General features: G+C 35.0%; 1 protein-coding gene across 5 annotated transcripts in view; it reads left to right on the plus strand.

Annotated features, from left to right (window-relative positions):
* Nucleotides 1-282: 282 nt before the first annotated feature.
* rbm47 (RNA binding motif protein 47) overlaps nucleotides 283-22,017 on the plus strand; it is a 32,476-nt gene continuing 10,741 nt past the window's right edge. The window contains exons 1-3 of one of the 5 annotated variants that reach the window (XM_051106841.1): nucleotides 283-629; nucleotides 9,241-9,414; nucleotides 20,790-21,513. In XM_051106841.1, the coding sequence (XP_050962798.1) occupies nucleotides 20,821-21,513 (693 nt within the window). In that variant the 5' untranslated portion in view covers nucleotides 283-629; nucleotides 9,241-9,414; nucleotides 20,790-20,820. Of the gene's footprint in view, nucleotides 630-9,240; nucleotides 9,415-19,681; nucleotides 19,809-20,789; nucleotides 21,514-22,017 lie in introns of those variants that run through there. The other 4 variants (XM_051106850.1, XM_051106817.1, XM_051106826.1 and 1 more) reach the window with 4 other exon arrangements.

Consider the following 22,017-nt stretch of genomic DNA (forward strand, 5'->3'; position numbering starts at 1 on the left):
CACACGCACACACACAGAAAGGAACAGGTTGCTCGGACCAGCCCGGTGAGAAAGATGTGAGACTAAACATTTCCTAGTACTAACTGCTGTAGACACAGACCGACACACACGCACGCTCTTCTTTTTATCAGTTTCTGAAGATTAAATATTCCTTGTGAAAAGTTTGTTTTTGACCTTTGGCATTACAGACTGATTCAGTATTCCTACAGTTTTTTTTGCTCCTTTTTTTTTTTTTTTTTTTTTCCTCACAGCAGAGGAATGTGAAGATTATGTCAGTGAGAGGCAGGTACAGAGACCAGCGCTAATTACTCTCTCTCTTTCTCTCTCTCTCTTTCTTTCTCCGCCCGGTCTCCCTCGTTTTCCCTCCCTCCTCCTCCTCCTTGCCAGTGAAGGAGACAAGCAGGGGAACGAACAGCAGGGCTGGGGAAGTGAAACAGTTTGGAGACAGAAACTAAAAGAGAAAAAGAAGAGAAACTTCAAGTTTTTTCATCACTCTGGACTGTCAAGACTTGTGAGAACAGACACGATAACGGGTGAAATACAGAGAAACAGGGATGAATGTGGCTGATCTGCTGTGCCTTTGATTAATGCAACACGTAGATTCTCTTTGACAGCTACTAGAAGCGCAGGTAAGTTCCTACATTCTCATACACGTCTTTTTGTGATTCTCTGTCCTTCAGAGTCTCATGTTTTGTCTGTTTTCCTTCCTTGTTCTCTGTGTGTCATCTTCTCACAGATGGTCCAGTGATCACGTTCTCCCCTCTGACCTTATTTATTTTCATAGAGTTCAATTGACATCTCTCTCTCTCTCTCTTTTTTTTTTTTCCATCCCTCCCTTTTCTTTCTCTTTCCATCTTACAGTTGTAAGGTTAGAATGCCCTTGTGTTGCGAAAACTGTGCTGAAAGTTGCTCTGCGGGTCTTTTGTGTGTGTATGTGTGTTGTGTAACTGCACTCAGGGGGTGTGCTATAATTTAGTGTGTCAGGTTTCTGACAATGAGATGGCTCAATCTAAGAAAAAACAAGGAATGAAAAAGATTAAAAGACGTTGAGGCCCATTGTAAGAGTTTGCATGCTTAGCATAATGAGTGTAGACGTGTTTTTTTTTTTTTTTTTTTTTTTTTTTAAACAGGGGAATGGCACAACATGAACGGACAAGACATATGCTTCACTTTAAAGATTAATCACTGTTTCATAAGCAAATAATTGTTTCTAGAGCTGTAGAATCTTGTTTTTCTACCAACAATGTATGGAAATGTAATAGGGAAGTGCTTCAGCTTTAATATGATGTTAAGTTGTCTCCAAAAAGTAGCTGCATCTGATAAAAACCTCATTTTAGGCATGTCCAAAAGGTAAAAATGACTCATATACAGTATTGTATGTCATAAAGAAATGTAGCTTGTAGGGCTAGGGTTAGTTTTTTGCAATTATAATTAGCTTTATGTAAGAAGAATAGCTAGATAACTAGGTAAACGTGTACGTGGGTGGGTGTGTTTACTTAGCTGTACTTGAGGTATAATTTTGTCTGCAGAAGTGAGCTAAATCGTTCAAAACCTCCCTTTGGGGGAGAACTTGGACTTTTTCAATTGGAAAAATTGGAAAAAACAATCTGTTAGTTGTAGTAATCAGTAGCAGTAGTAATTATAATATCTTTATACAAAAGTCTCCTGGGTAAGTGTGTGTGTGTGTGTTTGTGAGGACCTATGAATGGGTTATTTCACGTAGGGGGTAAAGAGGTCAGGGGTCTTGAGAGCCGACACGCTGTGGCTTTGCATTGTGGGGGATGTAGTTTTAAAGAAATTAGAGGAAGAACTAGAGATGAATTAGCACCGAGGTGAAGTACAACCTGTCTCTGTGTGTGCGTGTCTCAGTGAGTCATGTGACTCTTTGTTGTTACTCTAAATACTGCATCTGTTAAATGTGTAGGCATGTTTATTTGGTGACAGACCTTTAGGGGCCCAGTAGTGCATACACTTGTGTTTGTGTGTGTGCGTGTTTGCAATCTGATTGGCTGTGGGTCTGACTTGAGCCAGTTCTTTCTGCCTCCTTTCAGCTGCTTATCTGATTCTCAGAAAGCAGCATATTCGGGTGCATGTTTATTTTTAGAATTTATATGCATTTCCCTTTCATTAATGTTGTAAATATTTAAAGAATTTCAATTTTCTTTTTATATGACCATTAAATTTCCATTTAAAGCCATCATCATTCTTGTCTTGTGAAGTGTGAACGTTGAAACAGAGATGCATTACTTGTGTTTCCGGTTTAAACTTAAGAAGCTGAACTCAGTTCAGTTCATTTCTGTGAATCAGTTCAAAATTTCTGTTTTAATGAACTGATTCAAAATTTTGGTGGGTATGAGCTTTAAGACAGGATCAAAAATCTATTTAAAGTTGCTACCTTTGGTTTCTGTGAGTAAGTTTAAACTATATTCAATAATATTCAAAAATATAAGTTCATAAATATAGCTATTTGTTACTGTTTATTGTTATAGTGGTGCATAAAAATGAAAATGATTAAAATTCTTCTTTCCATTTAAAGGCACAAGTTTTTGATTAAAATAACGAAAACCACTAGAACAGTGTTATATATTTTGCTTTTTAATATATTTTGACACTTTAATTTATGCATTTTATCAGAACTTTTAACGCTCAAATGTTTCTAGTATGATAAAACAGCGCTGTTTTACCTCACATACGCATGACCGGAAGGAGCGGAAGTGCTCGACTGTGGCATAATAAAAGCTCTGGTGCTTTCGAGCTGTGTATCGCGTACGTCCTTCATTAGCAATGCCTCCAGCATCCTTGTTTCGCTTTCACGACTTTCAGCCCCACTCTGCTAAACAATACAGTGACCTTAATAGGTTTTCAATACATTAGCTCATCCATGGACATGATTTCTGCCCAGTCCAGAGGGATTGCGTCAGCTGTGGGGATAAAGACAACAACTCCCATGATTCCACATAAAATCAGTCTTCAAACTACGCCTTTGTTATTTTGTTTGTTTTGAATATGCGCCATCTAGTCGCAAAAACTTATATATTGTGCCTTCAGTGACTAAAAATTAAAATAAATTATAAAAATGCAAAATGTAATAAACGATGGCTTTTTTTTTTTTACAGTATATTTATGGTTAAACCATAATAATAGAGATAAAAATATATCATCTGTTCTCAAAATGTCTTTCTTTATTTCTTAAAAAACTCTAAATTAAATAAAAATTTAAGCTTTAGGGGCGTTTCTCAATTCTACATCCTTTATTGACTCAGTAGTTTCGTTTCCTCTTTGTGGGAAGCACATTTTTTATTCATCCACCTTCAGCACTTCAGTCAGCCTTTTTTAACTTCTTGTAGACGTACTATTTGATATAAAGAAGGAAACCAAGAGAGAGAACAAGACAGGTCACCTCTCTTTCTGGGTTCTTAAAGTCATATGACTGATCATGTGACCTCCTCAGCATGACTTTAACCCTGACAGACATCTGGACAAGTGTATGTGTGCGTGTGTGTGTGTGAGTGAAACAGGATCTCCTCTCTCTCCCTTCTGCTTTTTTTCCCATCTCTCTCCCTAACACACACCAAATACCTGCACTTCACAATGAATGCATTCTTACACTGTCTCTATAGACAGACTAGAAGAGCTGTGTGTGTGTGTGAGTTCAGCACGGTTCTCCTCCAGGTACTTTGATTAATAGTGACTTCTGAGGGGTGGAGCTCTTTTAGACCAAAGGCTTAATTTGGGATATCCCACCGTGTGCCGTGCACACACACACACACACACACACACACACACAAGTCTCCTTAGTGACACAAGTTCTGCTTGTTTGAATCAAGTCGCTCAGTTTCTCTCTGTTTTGCTAATGCTTTTATGCCGCTTCATTACACATTTCTCTTTCTCCCCTTTCTTCTTTTCTTTGTTATAGTGAGTAATAATAGGCCTCGTTCATTAAACCCAACAAACTGGACAAAATCAGCACTGGTGTGTGATTACTGTTATGTAGTATGTGTCTTAATTGCATTATGAATAAATCTGCTATAGTGCGTGTATTTGTTGATGGGCTGATAGAATGCAATCTCTTGCAGTTTGTCTTCTTTTGAATGTAACTGTTTAAAACTCATCTCATCTCTCTTGCACTGATACTTAAGATTTACACACTTACAAATGTTTCCAAGTACACCCTGTCCTTTTGCTGAGACCTTCAACGTTGGTTTTTCAACCAGAAAAACAAAGTAGTACAAAAATCAACCAGTTTTATCTAAATGTTAAAAAACTCAAAAATGTGTTTTAGATTTGTTTGACCCTTTAATCAGTGTGCAATGGGAAAAAGCAGTTGTTATAAAGTTATAAAGAATACCAAGTTATGAAGAATGCATAATCAGCCTACAGTATATATCCACTGGTATTTCATCGTTTCTTTATGAGAAGTGGTTTCATTTAACTTTAATATAAAGGCATGTTGTGCGTCACAGCAGTTAAATCTGTGTCTATCATGATAAAACCTTGATATCAAACCTAGTTTTAGAGAAATGCTTAATAAATGTATTACACTGTAACTAAAAACAGTAGATCTTGGCAGACTAAATCTACTGTAGATTTAGTAGAGTAAAATTGACTAAACCTAAAGTAAAACTAAAACAATTCAGATGACTAAAATATGATTAAAACTAAATGGAATTTTAGTCGAAGGACTATGACTAAACTAAATTAAAATTTGCAGTCAAAATTAACACTGTGGTAGTGTACACACATTCATATAGTTCCAAACCCATAGGCTTTTTAATCTTCTTTTGAAACTCAAATATTTTTAATGAAACCTGGGTGGTATCTGTCCCTTCACTGAAAATCCTTTACACCTAATCTTTGATACTAATGTTCATAAATATATTTAAGTAAAACATTTAAATCCAAGTCTTCTGAATTGCATTATATGATTAACAGGTTTAATTCAGGTTTTTATTCACACATAAACATCGATCAACATAGAGCGCATCAACAGAAACTCAAACTTGCTTTATGTAAGGGTTTATTGTTGTACTCTATGTCAGCTGAGTATGACTGAGTTTCTGTTTCTGATGTTTGAAATGTTCTGTATTGTTCTATGTTTATATGTAAATAAATGCCTATATTATATCTGTTCAACATATAAAGTGATCATGTCTCTTTGGAAAACTTGGATTGAACCACTTGATTCATATGGATAACTTTTAGGATGTCTATGAATTTTAATAGAAATGTTACAGGTTTCATTAAAAATATCTTCTTTTGTGTTTTAAACATGAAATAAAGTCTTATAGATTTGCCACCTCAAACACTTCGAGCATGTGAAATGTCTTAGATGTCGCTTTTTTTTCAAACTACAAATGTAATTACCAACTGCAACTATATATAGTTACTTCTCTACTTAGAAGTAAGGAGTGTCGGGAAAAAGTTACTTTTTAAAGTTAGTTTTAAAGCATTACAATATTGCGTTACTCCATGAAAAAGTAAGTAATTGTGCTACTTAGTTACTTTTTATGGAAAGTAATGCATTACGTTACTTTTGCATTACTTTTTTCCCCTTTGGGCTGAGGTTGTTTATTTGTTTTTTTAATAACCCAAAAGTTATATTTTTGGCAACTGTAAAGGCCCTTCACACCAGAATTGAAATTAATAAGCCTCAGGCTAAAGAAAGTGTCTCAGTCTCTGCACTTCATTTCCAAATTCTTCAAACATGGAGACAAGAGAGGTGTCAGTCAATAAATGAGAATACAAGAATATGTAAGTAACTTGCATTACTTATTTGAAAAAGTAACTCAGATGTTTTGTTCTAAAATCGGAAGTAGTGTGTTACTTTAGTTACTTAGGTCCCACTTTGTATTAGGTGGCTTTAACTACTATGTACTTACATCAGAAAATAAGTACAATGTACTTTTTGTGTTCATATTGTATTGCAAAACTCTTTTGCTGCTATTGAGGTGAGATACGGGTAAGGTTAGGGACAGGTTTGGTAGTGTGGGTAGGTTTAAGGTTGGGTTAAGGTGTAAGGGATGGGTCAACAGTGTAACTATAAATGTATTGACAAAAATTAATTACAGATATAATTACATGCAGAATGTTTTAAAAATATTAGTACAATGTAAAAACACATATGAACACAATAAGTGCATTGTATCAAATTATTAATTTAAATAAAATGCCACCTAATATAAAGTGGGACAATTACTTGAAAAAGTAATCTTATTGCATAACTTGCATGACTTGTACTGCATTACCCCCAACGCTGGCCATTATACTTCAAATCTAGAGCTTTCGAAATGTTAGTGCTATGTTAATACACAGATCAAAGTTACCAAATTTTCCACTTTGTAGCCCTGCCTTCAGTGAAATCTCATTGGTTTAAAATCACCCTGTGTATTTCACTTCAAAATGGCTCTTCCGTGTCTGAAGTTATTTAAAGCTCTTAAAGCGGTTGAGCCACCAATGCAGTCACCATCAGATGACCTTGACTAAGAGATCTACTGTAGGTCAGATGTATTACTAGCATAGACAGTCAGAGCGCATGTCTGTATGCGTGTCCGTGTGTGTGTCTTTAGTCTATTCATATATTCCTACTGTGCTGAAGTTAAACCTGATTTTCCGGTTACCTTTACCGGCAATGTGTGACGCAATACAGTATGTGCAAAACTAAAACACACTTTCACAGTCTATCTTTATACCCTTTAAACACACACACACACACACACACACACACACACACATCTTCCACTGTCCCTTCAGGATATATTTAATAAGTTATGCTTCATATTCTAATACTTTGTTTTTCTTTTTTACTCTTGCCCCCTCATCCTGAGGAAGAAAAGAAGAAAAAAGACTTGAACTCAATGAAGGACAAGGCTTTAGATATGTATAGTGGGTACTGATAAGGCCTATAAATGCAGACTTTGCACCCTCTCAAGGCATGTTGACTCTCTACACAGCCTCACCCTGCTTTATGGCCTACCCACAATGCATCATGTGCCCAGGTTTTATAATGTTGCTAATGATTTAAAAGATAATATCCGATGGTGCTGTTTTACATCTCAAGGTTGGATTATGAGTGAGTACGGATAAACTCCAGATATGTTTCTTTTTGTATACACTAGCATTTTGAGCTCAGGACTGTTGTAGACAGTTCAGGGTTCCATCCAACTGGTTTGCCACCCCTTTGTGTGTGTGTGTGTGTTTTGTGTGGCTACTAAGGATTCTTCTGATCAGCCAACCGCCTAAAACAAAAATTGTTTTGCCCCTTAAACTCACCATCATTTCCTGTTTGTGCACGTCCCCCATCGCACTTCTCTCATTGCCCTCCCTCATTCCACCCCCATGTTTATTAGTTACAGCTGAATGTGTAACAAGTGACCATCATCATATGACATCTTACTGACTCTGCAGAAAATTATAATCGGGTAGTTGATAAATAACATGTCCATAAACTGTTTTTTAAACCAATATGTTGGCTATAAAGAAAATTGCTGCTTTTTAGCATAATTTAAAAGGGTTGGTGAGGGTTTTTTTTATGTTCACCAAGGCTGCATTTATTTGATCAAAAATACAGTAATACTGTGAAATATTATTACAATTTAAAATAACTATTTTCTATTTTAATATAGTTTAAAATATAATTTTTTTTCTAGAAGTGAACTACATCTTTAATATAAAATGAAAATTTGATGTCCAATACTGATGTTAACTGACACTGATGTTTTGTTTGTAGGTTGTGTAACCAAAATCCAACATTAAGTCAAAGTCCAAATGACATCAAATACTGACGTCAACCCAATTTTCATTCTCAACCAAAATGCAACCAGAGATTGTCTTACTATTGGGAGATGAGAGGGTCTGTATTACTTTTTACTATTGGAGAAAGCGTAACAGATAACTTGAATCACGTGTTCCTTAATAACCAATCACATTACAGCCTTGACCTCACTGAATTTCAGTCACAGTTGTACGACACTTAATCGCTGTTTATAGATACCATAGAAATGAATGGGAAGTGCTGTAAGCTGAATCCCACCTGTCACAAAAAGTCAGTGACTTCTCTTATAAAACATTTTTTTCATCGTACACTTAAAATAGTTCAATCCAAAAGTATTGTTAAGCGTAAAACATGTTGAAGATTAGCAGATAATCTGTTGATTCATTAAATGATATGCTGTTTTCTCTAAAAACGTATTATTTAGTTTAGCAAAGCCTCTCCTCCATTGACATTCATTAAAAAAAAACATCCTCCTGTCTCCTTTCCCACGTACTGCTAGACTGGAAGCGTTAGCTTTAGCTGTTACGCTTTTTTGGCTAATGGTTGCAGGCATGCCTTCTAGTGTTTTTTTTTTTTTTTTTTTTTTTTTTTAAGTGGCTTTGAATGCAACGTCTGTCCGATGTTGGGATCCGACGTCAACCTGACCTTATATTGACATCCGGTGCTTTTTTCCTGTTACATACATTTTCCTCTGTCTGCTACCTTTCACAACACAGTAGTGCCACTAGCCAATCAGTGTTTCCAGACTGTATAATTGTCGTGTGATCTTAAAATGGTGGCTCCCTTAGTGGCTCCATATTAAATTTGATCAGGCTGCTAATATTACTAGATTTATCTAATGTCATTTTAAACACTTTAAAGTAATATTCATTTCTATATTTGATGCACCTTGTGCATGTGTTTTTATTTTAGATTTTGTTTGGAATTTTACATGACCAGTTTTGCAATCATGCACACGCAAACACACACCCGTCTGCGAATCAATGATTCCCACCTTATCAAAGTAACTAAAGCAACATAAAACACTAACATGTAAGTACCTGTTTCTTAGGAACAGGAATGAGAAGATTTCACAGACCTTTCCAGGTTTGAATGTGCATGAGGGCCGCTGAGCATTAAACTGTTTGTCTTGAAATGTTTTTGAATGCAGGAATTCAGGAAACTGATTTCAGGTTAGACTGAATAGTTTTGAGTCGTTTGCCACTTCTAATGAACTTTTGCTCAGTCAATGGACAACCTCATTCACAGCTCACCGCACACAGTCACGCTCATGTCGTTTGCTCCCAGAAAATGGGATAGAAGGGTTCTTGGGTGTGACAAGGAAAAGCGAGCAAGAAAGAAAGAAAGAAATATCAGAGAGAGGTGTAGGAGGGGGCAATTTTGCTCTGCCCCACCCCTCACATGCACTGAGTAAACACTCTTTTACCAACTGCACCTCCAATCACACTCTCCGCTCCTCTACCCCACAGACTGTGTGTGTGAAAGCGAGAGACTGACCGAGAGACAGAAGAGGGTAACCGCTGACGCCAGACAGTCAGAAGGCCTGACTGAGTGTGTGTGTGTGACTGTGTGAGTGAAACATCACAGAACACACACCAGCTACACTGCCACTCGGACACACATTCATTCACCTGAAAAGCCAGGTAACCTGTGTTTTGTATGTCTGTGTGTGTCTGTGACCGCTGGGATTGTAAAGTACATGGGTTTTTCTGCTTGTGGGCACTTGTTTAGTTTTGTCTGAGGTCTTATTTAAATAATTCATATTTACTTGTGCGTCCTTTTTGAGAAGAAACATTGTAATGACCTTTTGTGACCTTCAGGCGAAGTTTAAAAATGAAAACGAAGCATTTGTTTGCTGTATGGTAGGGATATTAAACAGTAATTGAAATAGAAAATAAAAATACTGTTATAATGTAAATAGCATCTTCTGTAATTTGACTAGAAGCTTTGTGTGTTTATGCAAGTGAGCGTGAAATAGAGTAAAATGTAATTGTGCGTCACAGTGCGCTGTGTTGGTTGTTGGTCTTTGGACTCGACTTCTTCAGCCTTATGTTTGCTGTTAGGGTGGGCCCAGACCTGCGCGTGTTACTGTTATCAGAAAGGTTCCTGTATTTTCTTCGGTATCTTGATTCTCCATGTGGAGATTTCTCACAGAAAAATCATCAAGAGAAAGTGATGAGACATCAGTGATGTGCTTACTTGAGGCATTTTTGAGCAGATCATCAGCTGTGTGTTTCTGTATCAGTGGATTGTGCTTGATCAGGCCTCGTCACATTGTGTTGCAGTAAGTAGATTAACTTGAGGAGTGAAGAGTTCAGAGTGTAAGATAAGAAACCTCAAGATGTCATCAGCATTGTGGTTTATCCCAATGCTCTTGTGTGTGTAGTGTAGTTTTTGTGGTAAAAAGAATTGAAGTGCATTAGGTTATAGTAAGGTGTGTTTGCATTTGTGATTGGCCAATCGATTTGTGTGTGTATGCAAAAATGCGTAATATGTGAGGTTGTGTTTAATTCACTTAAACTTAATCATTTTTAGTTTTCTACTTCTTTTTTCCTGATTTGTTATTGATTGTTGGCAACTATGTGTTAACTAAAATTACAGCTATTGAAATTGAAATAATTGAAATAAAATCAAATAAATATTAGCTAAAAATAACTTGAAGTTAAAAAAACTTTTAAAAATGAAAATGCACCCTTTGTGCCTAATTGAAATAAAATACGTTTAGCTGTGCTGAAAATCATTTTCATTATTTGAAATAAAGTGGAAATAAAATAAAACATAAATATTAGGTAAAAAACTTAAACTTAAAAACTTTTAAAAATGAAAATTAGAAATGTACCCTTTCTAACTAATTGAAATAAAAAAAAGTTAAGCTGTGCTGAAAATCATTTTCATTAGTTGAAATAAAGTAGAAATAAAATAAAACACAAATATTAGGTAAAAAACGTAACCTTAAAAATGTTTAAAAATTAGAAATGTACCCTTTGTAACTAATTGAAATGAAATACATTTAACAGTGTTAACTAAAACCAAAACTATTAAACTACATTTTTATTAATTGAAATAAAGCAAAAATAAAATAAAACATAAATATTAGATTAAAAAAAAACATAAACTTAAAAACTTTTAAAAACGAAAATTAGAAATGTATCCTTTGTACTTAATTTAAATAAAATACGTGTAGCTGTTTTGAAAATCATTTTCATTAGTTGAAATAAAGTGGAAATAATATAAAACATAAATATTAGGTAAAAAACTTAAACTTTAAAACGTTTAAAAATGAAAATTAGAAATGTACCCTTTGTAACTAATTGAAATAAAATACATTTAGCAGTGTTAACTAAATCTAAAACTATAAAAATCATTTTTATTAATTGAAATAAAGCAGAAATAAAATAAAACATAAATATTAGGTTAAAAAACATTTTAAAACTTTTAAAATGTTGCCTTTGTATCTAATTGAAGTAGAAGTACTTAAATTACTAAAACTAAAACTGAAATAAAATTTCAACCAAAAAATTCCAAAACAAAAGTTAATAAAAACTAATTCAAAATATTAAAGAAAAGGTTAGACTTTACAATAAGTTAACATTAGTTAACTACTTTAGTAAACATGAACTAAGAATGATCAATACTTCTACAGCTTTTATTAATTTATGTTAATGTTAATTTCACCTTTTGCTAATGCATTATTAACATTAACATTAGTTAACAATGAACTAACAATGAACAACTGTATTTTCATTAACGAACATAAAATACTGTAATAAATGTATTTTTCATTGTTTGTTCATGTTAGTTAAAACAAAACTAACATTAACTAATGGAACCTTGTTGTAAAGTAAAGAATACTATAAGAGTCTATTAAAAATAGTAAAACAACAATGATTCTTTGGTTATATACCGTCTGATTTTATAGTTTCTAAGTCATGAGACAAAATGATTGCGTGTATTTTATATGAATGACTGGATAAATGTTTTACTGTAGCATGTTTTCATAGAGAATTGAAACTGAGGATTACAGGAATTGAGAATGGTGTTGTGGGTATGATGGTTGCCATGTCCACACGTCTCTCGCTCTGTCTGACACCGATTGACGCCAGTGTTTTGTTTTAAGAAACTGTAATGTGTTTTTTATGTAATATTGTAAAGTCATCTCCTGTGATTGAAAGCTATACAGACTTTTTACATGTAACTCTGACAATTCTCAGTGCTGGTTCTTGTTAGATACTTTCTCATGACTTAATACAGCAATACACTGATTTTTCTTTTTTTTTTTACATCACAGTTATGAAAACTTAAGAACTTATTTTTGTTCTTGATAGCTTTCAAGAGATTCATTCCTGTCATTTTCAACATTTCAGATTGATTGTTTAATGACAAATACTGGCATTAGCTGTTCGGATCACATTATGAAGTACACAAAGTTCCAGTGAACAGTTAGTAAGAATAAGATTTATCTGCTAAAGTAAGTCTATGCTCGCATATTTGCTTTAGGCGACATTTGGCCACTTTGGCCTATAACTATAACTGCTTGGCTGATTAACAGAAGTGGTAGTTCCCTCTTGTGTCACTTTCAAAATCAACCAGCAGATTTTCACTGGATAATCTGTTTAAAATGAAAGCTAAATTTTGTGAGCTTGAAGTAGCGACTAAAAAATTCTATGTAGAGTATAGAGAGTATGTTAAATGAAAGAAAATTATGGCTTCTCGTTTAAAGAGACTTAATGTTAATGATCTGCGCAGTGATTATGAAGTGTCACAAAGGTCAATGTTTGTCAGAGATGAGGTTTAATAATTATAAGACACCATTATACCGTTTTTGCTTAGTCACTGAGAAGAACACAAGGTTCTGCACTTTTCGGTTCATCATGTGAGTGGTTTCTTAAAGTGAGCTCTTTTAAGAGTCTCAGCAATAAACATTAACTTACTAGGTTATCTGTTGGCATGGGAACAAACTTTGACTCTTAACGCACTGGTCACCTTGTGTGGATGTTGAGTGTAAATGGAGTTAATCTAAACCCTGCTGACACCCCAACATACAGACACACACAAACGCTCTCTCACTCATGTCTTTCAGCCACCTTTTACCCCTGAGAGTCCTGAATGACACTCAGGCCAACAGAGCTTTTGTGTATACTGTATGTGAGGGCTTTTCTTTGCTCTCTTGGTTGCTCTATGGAGTGTATATTGTTTGAAGAGCCCTTGACATGACTAAAGAGCTGCATAGCATCTACACATAAATAGAAAGACAGACACAAATGGGTCAGTGATGTGACATGTTCATTTGACTCATCTATTAATTTATTTAAAAATGCATGTATGCCTTGCATGCAACTTAAATACGCATTTTCTATAATGACCATGTTTTTAAAAATTATTTTTAGATATTTTTCTGGGCATAAAGTCAAAAATGTCAGGGAGAAGTAACTGCCCTGATAGCATTATAGAAAAAACTTTTGTTAAAATCATATTGCAGAAACTGCTACAGAAACTGTAAGCATATTCTAATATTTGAAAAACTTTAGTTTGTTGTGACCAACATGCAGGAAATTATATATAATATATTAGTTAATTCCTTAAAAATAATTTTAAATTTTTGGGGGCATAAAGTCAAGTTATACAACTGTTCTGTTATCATTATGGAAAAAAAAAAGCATCTTTAACCTATTACTTACTTAAACACATTTTTCACATTTCACATTTCATAGGGGAAAATCATGTATTTACAAAAACTTCTGCACTGCTTGTTAATATATATAAAAAAATTGTCTGTTGTGTCAAACATGCAAAAACATGCAGGAAGCATAAAACATTAAATTATATATAATATATTAGTTAATTCCTTAACTAAAAAATAATTTTATATTTTTAAGTAAATTTTAAGTTTATAAGTAAAAATGTCAGAGTGATACAACTGTTGTAGTAGCATTATGGAAAAAAAAAAAACATCTTTAAAACATCATTTTGCATAATATTTGTATTATTCCGTAGGGAAAAATCATTTACAAAAAACTGCTACACTGCTTATTAATAGTAAAAAAAAACTTTTGTCTGTTGTGACAAACATGCAAAAGCATGCAGGAAACTAAAAAAATTATTTGATATTTTTTGGGGCATAAACATATCAGAGTGATACAACTGTTCTAGTAGCATTATTAAAAAAAAAGCATAATAAAAAAAGTATATATATATATATATATATATTTAGTGTATTTTTTTTTTTTTTTTGAATAATTTTTGTATTATTCCATAGGGAAAAATCTTGTATTTACAAAAACTGCTACACTAATTAATATTTGAAAAACTTTTGTCTGGTAAATCAAAGTTGTCTGCTGTGACCAACATATAAAAAACATGCAGGGAACATAGAACAGGAAATGATAAATATTATATAATTTATTTAATAAAACAGTTATTTATATATAATATAATTTCTTAATTATAGATAAGAACACTGCACATATTTTATAAAGCAAGGTGAGTTAAAGTTGTAAAATGCATTGTGATTTCCCAAAAGTGCATAATATTTATGAATGTGTAAAGATTTTTTAAACTTTTTAATTTGTTTTACCTTGAACAACATTTTAAAACTTTTTAGGCAGTAGTTATTTAGATGTGCACACTCACATGTATTTAAGGTGTAAGAAAAATGTTACATTGCACTTGATGTTTGCATAAATTTTTAATATGGTTATCAAATTTAAACCTCTTTAAAATTGAAAGTTTTTCAAAACTTGGCAAATGTGTTTTGAACTAGATTTTTTAATGTTTTTCTTATTTGTTATTGACCCAAACGCTTCTTTATTATCTGTTGTGAGAGAGTGTATATTTGCACTTTGAAGGATGTATTCCTGCAACCAAGCAAAAATCACAACCTCGTTATTATTATATTGACACCGTAGCTGCATAACCGCAATATTATCTACAATCTTTTCAAACTAGACTACAGACACATTTATGATTATATGTAAGCAAATAATAAAAACAAAACAAAACAAAAAAAGATGAAAATCTCAGTGAATGACTTTTCTCTAAGCCATTTCATCCACATGATGCGAAATGTCAGCGCTGATCCATTTTCCAAGCCACAGTGACCCAGCTCTGTACAGCAGGTGTGTGTGTTTGCTGTCAGTACGTACTCTGGGAGGCCAGCATGTGTATTGTTCTACCCTTCTATGTTTCACTCTTTTCTTTCAGCGAGATTGAAGGAGTTTGACCCAAGAGATACTAATTGATCTGTCTGCACACAAAAGCCTTGTGTGCGTCCCTGTGTATCTGTGTGTGTGAGTTTATATGTGCTGCTTGTCAAATATTGTCCTGTGTGTTAAAGAAGTCAAAGATCAGATACTTCTGTCAATCAGTATATTAGATAATAAAAAAACATTATCTTGTGATCACTCTCACAAAACCTCACACTCACGCACATTCACACACTTCATTCCATCATTTATTTCCGTCGCTTGTTATGTAGTAACAAGGCATTTATTTAATAACTTGAGTCAAAATGAACATACAAACACTATATTTTATATCACTGGCTCATTCTTAAATTTAGAATTAGTAAATGCATTCACTAACACTAACAACAATAACCAATACATTTCTTTACAGTATGTATTGATCTTTGTAAATGGTAGTTAATACAAATGCAACTGTTCATTGTGAGATCATGTTAGCTGAGGTCCATTAAATAATAACAGATACAACTTTTGATTTTAATAATGTATTAGTACTCTGTAAATTCTAAGATGTGTAACTTCAATTGTCTTATCTCTTACTTAAGGTTTAATAATAAGAATATTAGTTCAGTTGAACTAACATTGTTATATTTTGTTCTTTAATGCTAAATACATCTTAAATACTATTATTCTGAAGATGGATTTAATCTTCCATTTTAAGCTATGAAGATTTAAAAACTGTGCAATTGGTTTCCACATTTTCTTCAAGTAAAGTTAACACATTTCTAGTAGTTGAACTTGTATGAAAGGCACTTCACACAAGTTTACAACTCTTAAATGTTAAAATTAAGTCAAATGTGGTTGACTAGTGTAAACGAATGCAATATTTATTGTACTAAATAATATTTTAAGATGTGAGAATTGAAGAAAAGAGTTTATGTGAGAATTTGTTCATTTTGTTCTCTCTCTCTCTGTGTGTGTGTGTGTGTAGCTAGTGATTTGTGTTGGTTAATCATCCACCTGCTGCAGCCTCAGGTTTCCTTACACCAAGTACACACGCACACACAGACTTATAAAGGTCAACCATTGCCAGGTACAATGAGATATGGAACCTGATGTTGGCTGGAAAATGAATAATCTTTTTCCACCCTCTCGATCGTTCATTTTCTCTGTCTTGCCACTGATTTTCACTTCCTGTTGTTTTCTGTATATCTGTACGGAACAAGGAAACTTCCAAAACATCTCACTTCCAGAAACACACGAGGGCCGATAAATGCTTTTGATGTCCCCAGTGGTTTACCTTAAAGGGATAGTTCACCCAAAAATTACCCCATGATTTATTCACCCTCAAGCCATTCTAGGTGTATATGACTTTCTTTTTTCAGACGAATACAGTCAGAGTTATATTAAAGGGGTCACTGGATGCCCATTTTCCACAAGTCGATATGATTCTTTAGGGTCAGTAACATGCAGTGGTTAAAATTTCTCAACGGTAGTGTAAAAAACACTTGTCAAAATCAGCTCTTTTCAAAGCAACCCGTTTTGTTGCATGTTTCTTTAAATGCTAATGAGCTCTCCTCACCCTGCCCCTCTTTTCTGTGGGGTGACGAGCCGTGCTCTGAGAAACTGTTTACTTCAGCCTCATTTGGGCGTGAAACTTGCTAACTAGCACATTATTTGGAAAGGCGATTTGCGAAGATGCATAAAAACCCTTATACTCACTTCTTCTGTAGGTATAATCTTCCATAATCTCTAGCTTTCGCTAACTTTCATACACACGTCCATGAGCGAGTGGTGTTCCAGCGGATGATGCAGGACGTAAGCGTAGCTTAAGCTCCGGTGAGTAGCGACGAACGCGAAAGCGCAGAGGAGAGAGACAAACAAAACATCGGTCGTGAATTAGAAACGCAAAATGAGGATTTGTAAAGAAAAAGGTTTAAATATGGACATTTCTCTTGCACAAATGCATTGCTTTGCTTCGCATGGCCTTTATAACCCCCCAGAGCCATGTAGAGTACTTTTTATGATTGATGGATGAACTTTATTGGACTATAAAAATCTCAACAGCGATTCACTGCCATTATAAAGCTTGGAAGAGCCAGGACATTTTTTTTTTTTTTTTTTTTTTATATAACTCAGATTGTTTTCATCTGAAAGAACAAAGTCGTATACACCTAGGATGGCTTGAGGGTGAGTAAATCATGGGGTAATTTTCATTATTGGGTGAGCTATCCCTTTAATATTAACTGTCAAGCAATATTTAAACTGAATGAATTCAATCCTATGGTTATTAATTAACACATAGGAAGCGTTGTTACAAGGCTAATAATTGTAAGGTATACAAGTATTTGCTGAGTAAAAGGCGTGACAACTTGCCCCATATTAAATGAAAATCACTGCAGTCAACAGAGCTTCATCTTGCAGTCGATCCAATGCATGAGCTAAGTACAGACGAGAAAAAAAAACTGAACGACACTGCGTTCTGTACAATTTCAGATGTTGAGCGTAAATGTACACTTTGGTACTGTACTTCACTGCTTTTCCATAATGTGTTTTTAAGTTGATTTTATTTTTTTGCCTGTGTGATTATGAGCTAGACTTACGTGACGACTTTAGACACTTTCGCTTACGTCTTTTGATGGGTTTTGTGTATTAACGGCGTGCTTTTAGAACGCGATGGCAAGGTAAAAGAAGACACCCTTTTTTCAACAACCTTTTTGTAAGGTCCCTCTAAAGGGGGTCGCACACCGGACGAGAAGCGCAGCGCCGCGTCGCGTCGCGCCACGTCTTTAAAATTCGAACACATAGTTTTCTATGAGTGTACGCACACCGGCGGCGCCATTCGGCGTCTGTCCGCGGCGCCCAGCTAGGACTCAGAACGCTGTTCAATTTCCTGCCGCGCCACAGAGCGCCATCTGCATAGTTTTATATTAAATAACATCATATTTGTCTCAAATCGTCTTATTACATTGAAAAAACAAGATACCACTACTGCAAAATACTACTTACATTAGGTTTACAGCTTGAAAAAATGTAAACCTATAGAATTAATTGTATAATCGTAGTTGTTTCATTTTATTTTTCTCTTGAGACATTTTACATACGCAAAATATAAAGTCTTATTTAACATTTGTCTATCGTACTGTAATTATATTCACTATCTTTGACTGCCACCTACTGGATTTACAAGGTCACAACCGTCACTTCAGTTCATTTAAATAGCGGTGTAGCGGAGCGACGAAAAACTTAGCAACGAAGTAGGGAAATACCCAGAATTATATCCTAAATTTGTGATCATTCTAAATGTATTTTATTAGACTGAATCATACAGTGAAAGATTGCACTGTTAATGCATACCTGTACTGTTAATGAGTGCACTGTACTCTGTGTTTTGAATGTTTCTGCAATATACTCATAATGTCAAATTGAACATCGTCAAAACAACAATTACAATATTATCGCAGCCCATATATATCGCACACCCCTTTATCTGGTGCATTTTTCTTGGCAACTAGGGAATATACACCCTGTATATTTATCTAGGACTATACAAATATTCAACGGTCACACTATGGTTTTCTTTATTTTCACCAGATCGATATTATAAATAGATTATAAACTGAAACCTAAACCTAAACTCACTGAAAAAAAAAAAAAAACTTTTCAAGGTGTTCGGTTACGTTTTCACTCCGGTTGGCTAGCTAACCTTAGCTAAACTATTTTGCTACAATGTAACATAGTTGCCTAGTAACAGACAGCCTACAAAAAAACAATAACAGACTTATAACACAGATTCTTTTAATTGATTAACGTTCAAAACTTAGCTATTATCAATTCAAATAATATATTTAGAATAATATTAATAATACATTTAGTTAAAAATCACCCATCTTGCAGCTCAGAACTTCATTGGAAAATGAGCTGGCGCGTATAGAATGTGCGCGTCCGGTGTGCGATACCTGGAGTTGTCCTAGGCGCCACGCGACGCGGCGCTGCGCTTCTCGTCCGGTGTGCGACCCCCTTAAGACGTAGCCTTGAGCTGTTCTCTGTGCGTTTGCAGGAGGCATTGCGTTCATTTTTACCGTGCTATATTTTTGTCATAATTAATCGTATGAAATTGACTGCTCTACTTATTATTGCTCCTCTTGCTGAATCACACATTTTCCTTTCTAACGCCTTCTTTCTGTTTTTTACTTGTTCGTTTTCTGGCCGAGATCCATAATTTATTCTCTCTCTTGACCTTTCCTTCCTCCCGAATTCTGCTGAATCGTCTTTCATTGTCATTCACACACTTTCATTGACCCCACTTCCACCAACAGTCTATCCCCAATTTAATACGAACTAACAACCAGTAGTTCATTTAGAGGAAGTACATTTTGGGGAAAAAAGTTGGTCTGTGCTTCAGAATATGAATTTGTGCAGTTAATGTCCATTATTCAAATTCTTGACCTGTTTTTGTACTATTATTTCAGTTTCATAAAATTAACCCTTTCAGACTGTATTAGCTGTTGTTGCTTATTATAAACTTTTTGCGTAAGTGATTATAAAAACGCAACATCCACAGATGTATTATTTAAATATCTCTTATTGGTATGTTTGCCTGGTCCTCATGGCTTTTGATTAGTCAGTCTGCTTTTCTTCCTGTTTCAGCTTGGCCTTGAGCCACACATGTACTGATTTTCAGTATATGTGTGTGTAAGCGTGTGAATGAGGAAGTGTTTGTGGATGTGTGTGAGAGAGCTTTGGTTTAGTACTGCTGAGTTGCCTGTTATTCCAACCTCACAGTCACAGTCACATGCTCCTTCAGCAAGCCTCTTGAACTTATCATGAAAACACCAGGTACCAACTTAAGCACGGTGCGTGTTGCAGTTGTTCATTTGTTTGAACTTTATTGCTGGCTTATATTACTAATTAATAACCTTTGCACCTTGTTACTTGATGTCCTTTTAGTTGTGTTTGCATGCCTTTTTTTGTATCTGTGTGAGTTATGTGAACTTAGTTGTGTACTCTAGGATAAGCTGTGTGGGTCAGCATGCTCTGCGTGTGTAACCATGGTTTCATTACTAAGCAACCTAACTGCTTTACCCTCTAAGCAGGCATCAAGGTCCGGCTAACTGCTAAATTGCAGACTAGAGCCAACTAACAATAAAACAGTGTAACTGAATATATGTGGTGTACTGTATAATGTTTTATTAGTAAAACATTACTAAAAAACAAAACTCATTTCTTTGTGTCAAATGTGATTTCCTTGTCAAAGATTTTGCCTCCATGTGTCTATGTTCTGCTTATTGAAAATTCTAGACTGTAGGATTTAGGCATTTTGGAGATTTTTTCCATGCTAAAGAATGTAGATGCGGCTTAGTGAGGGTTTATTAGGCAGATTTAGGTGTAGAAGAGGATTTACATTTTGTCTGTGTGTGTAAGTGTGTGTGTGTGTGTCTGTGTGTTCGAGAAAATACTAAATCTACTACATACTACTGTCCATCTATATTTTTACATTAAGATTACCTGTCATCTAATGCTCACTTAAAGTTAATCTTTAAAAACAATAAGAATTGAATAGCACTTGATAAGTCTTACTGTACTTTATAATGTTGATAACTAAATTCACTAGTAGCATTGATTTTATTTCATTTAGTAATTCATTTAGATGAAATTAGACACTTTTAATACTGGCCACTTAACCTTAGGATGAAAACAGTGATAATTGGCCAAAATGTTAATATTGGTACATCCCTAATTAAGAAACTGGATTAATTAATCAGGAAGTGAAATTGTATTGTTTATAGAGATAATAATACACACATACTGACCAGATTAATTTGTCTCTTTTTTAGACTCCAATCCTGATTGGATGCTTATTTCAGAATGACAGCAGAAGACTCCGCCTCTGCCGTTGCTATGAGTAACCCTAGCCCTTCCTCCTCTTCTAAGGCCTCCTCTGGGCATCCGCAGCATCACAGCGCCATCCCAGAGGGAGTGGCTGGGGCCCCCAATGAAGCTGCCCTTGTGGCCTTGATGGAGCGGTCAGGTTATGGTATGGTGCAAGAAAATGGACAGCGCAAATATGGGCCACCACCTGGCTGGCAAGGCCCCTCCCCTCCACGTGGCTGTGAAATCTTTGTGGGTAAAATCCCACGTGACGTTTACGAGGACGAGCTGGTGCCAGTATTTGAGACAGTTGGACGGATCTACGAGATGCGGCTAATGATGGATTTTGACGGGAAGAACCGCGGGTACGCGTTCGTCATGTATACGCAGAAGCATGAGGCTAAGCGAGCAGTTCGTGAACTCAATAACTTCGAAATTCGCCCAGGAAGGTTGCTAGGTGTCTGCTCTAGTGTAGATAACTGCCGCCTCTTCATTGGCGGAATCCCAAAAACCAAGAAACGTGAGGAGATCCTGGAGGAAGTTTCCAAGGTGACAGAAGGGGTGCTGGATGTGATTGTGTACGCGAGTGCTGCGGATAAGATGAAGAATCGTGGCTTTGCCTTTGTAGAGTATGAGTCTCACCGTGCTGCTGCTATGGCCAGAAGAAAGCTCATGCCAGGACGAATTCAGGTTAACACCATTTTACTCTGGAATCAAAGAAAGTGTTTATTTCATTATATACTTACAAAAGGAGAATTTTTTGAAGTCTCTTAACATACATACAACACTATAAAAGGAACATAAAAGTATTTCTATAAAGGTATTCTTCTTCTGAAGTCAGACGATAAATTTACATGAGAAACAAACTGAAATTTTAGCTTTTTCACTAGTAATTCTCTTATTTAGTAAGCTGTTAACTTAAAGCTTTGGTTCACCCAAAAGTTAAAATTACCCCATGATTTACTCACCCTCAAGTCATCCTAGGTGTATATGACTTTCTTCTTTCAGACCAATACAGTCAGAGTTATATTAAAAATATCCTGTCTCTTCCAAGCTTTATAATTGTAGTGAATGGGTGTTAAGATTTTGAAGTCCAAAAAAGTGCATGCATCCATCATAAAAAAGTCATAAAAAATTTCATTGGTGTAGTTGGGATTATTAAAGGCCTTCTAAAGCTAGTCTATCTGTTTGTGT

Source organism: Labeo rohita, chromosome 1 (assembly GCF_022985175.1).
Source record: "Labeo rohita strain BAU-BD-2019 chromosome 1, IGBB_LRoh.1.0, whole genome shotgun sequence".
NCBI classification, from domain to species: domain Eukaryota; kingdom Metazoa; phylum Chordata; class Actinopteri; order Cypriniformes; family Cyprinidae; genus Labeo; species Labeo rohita.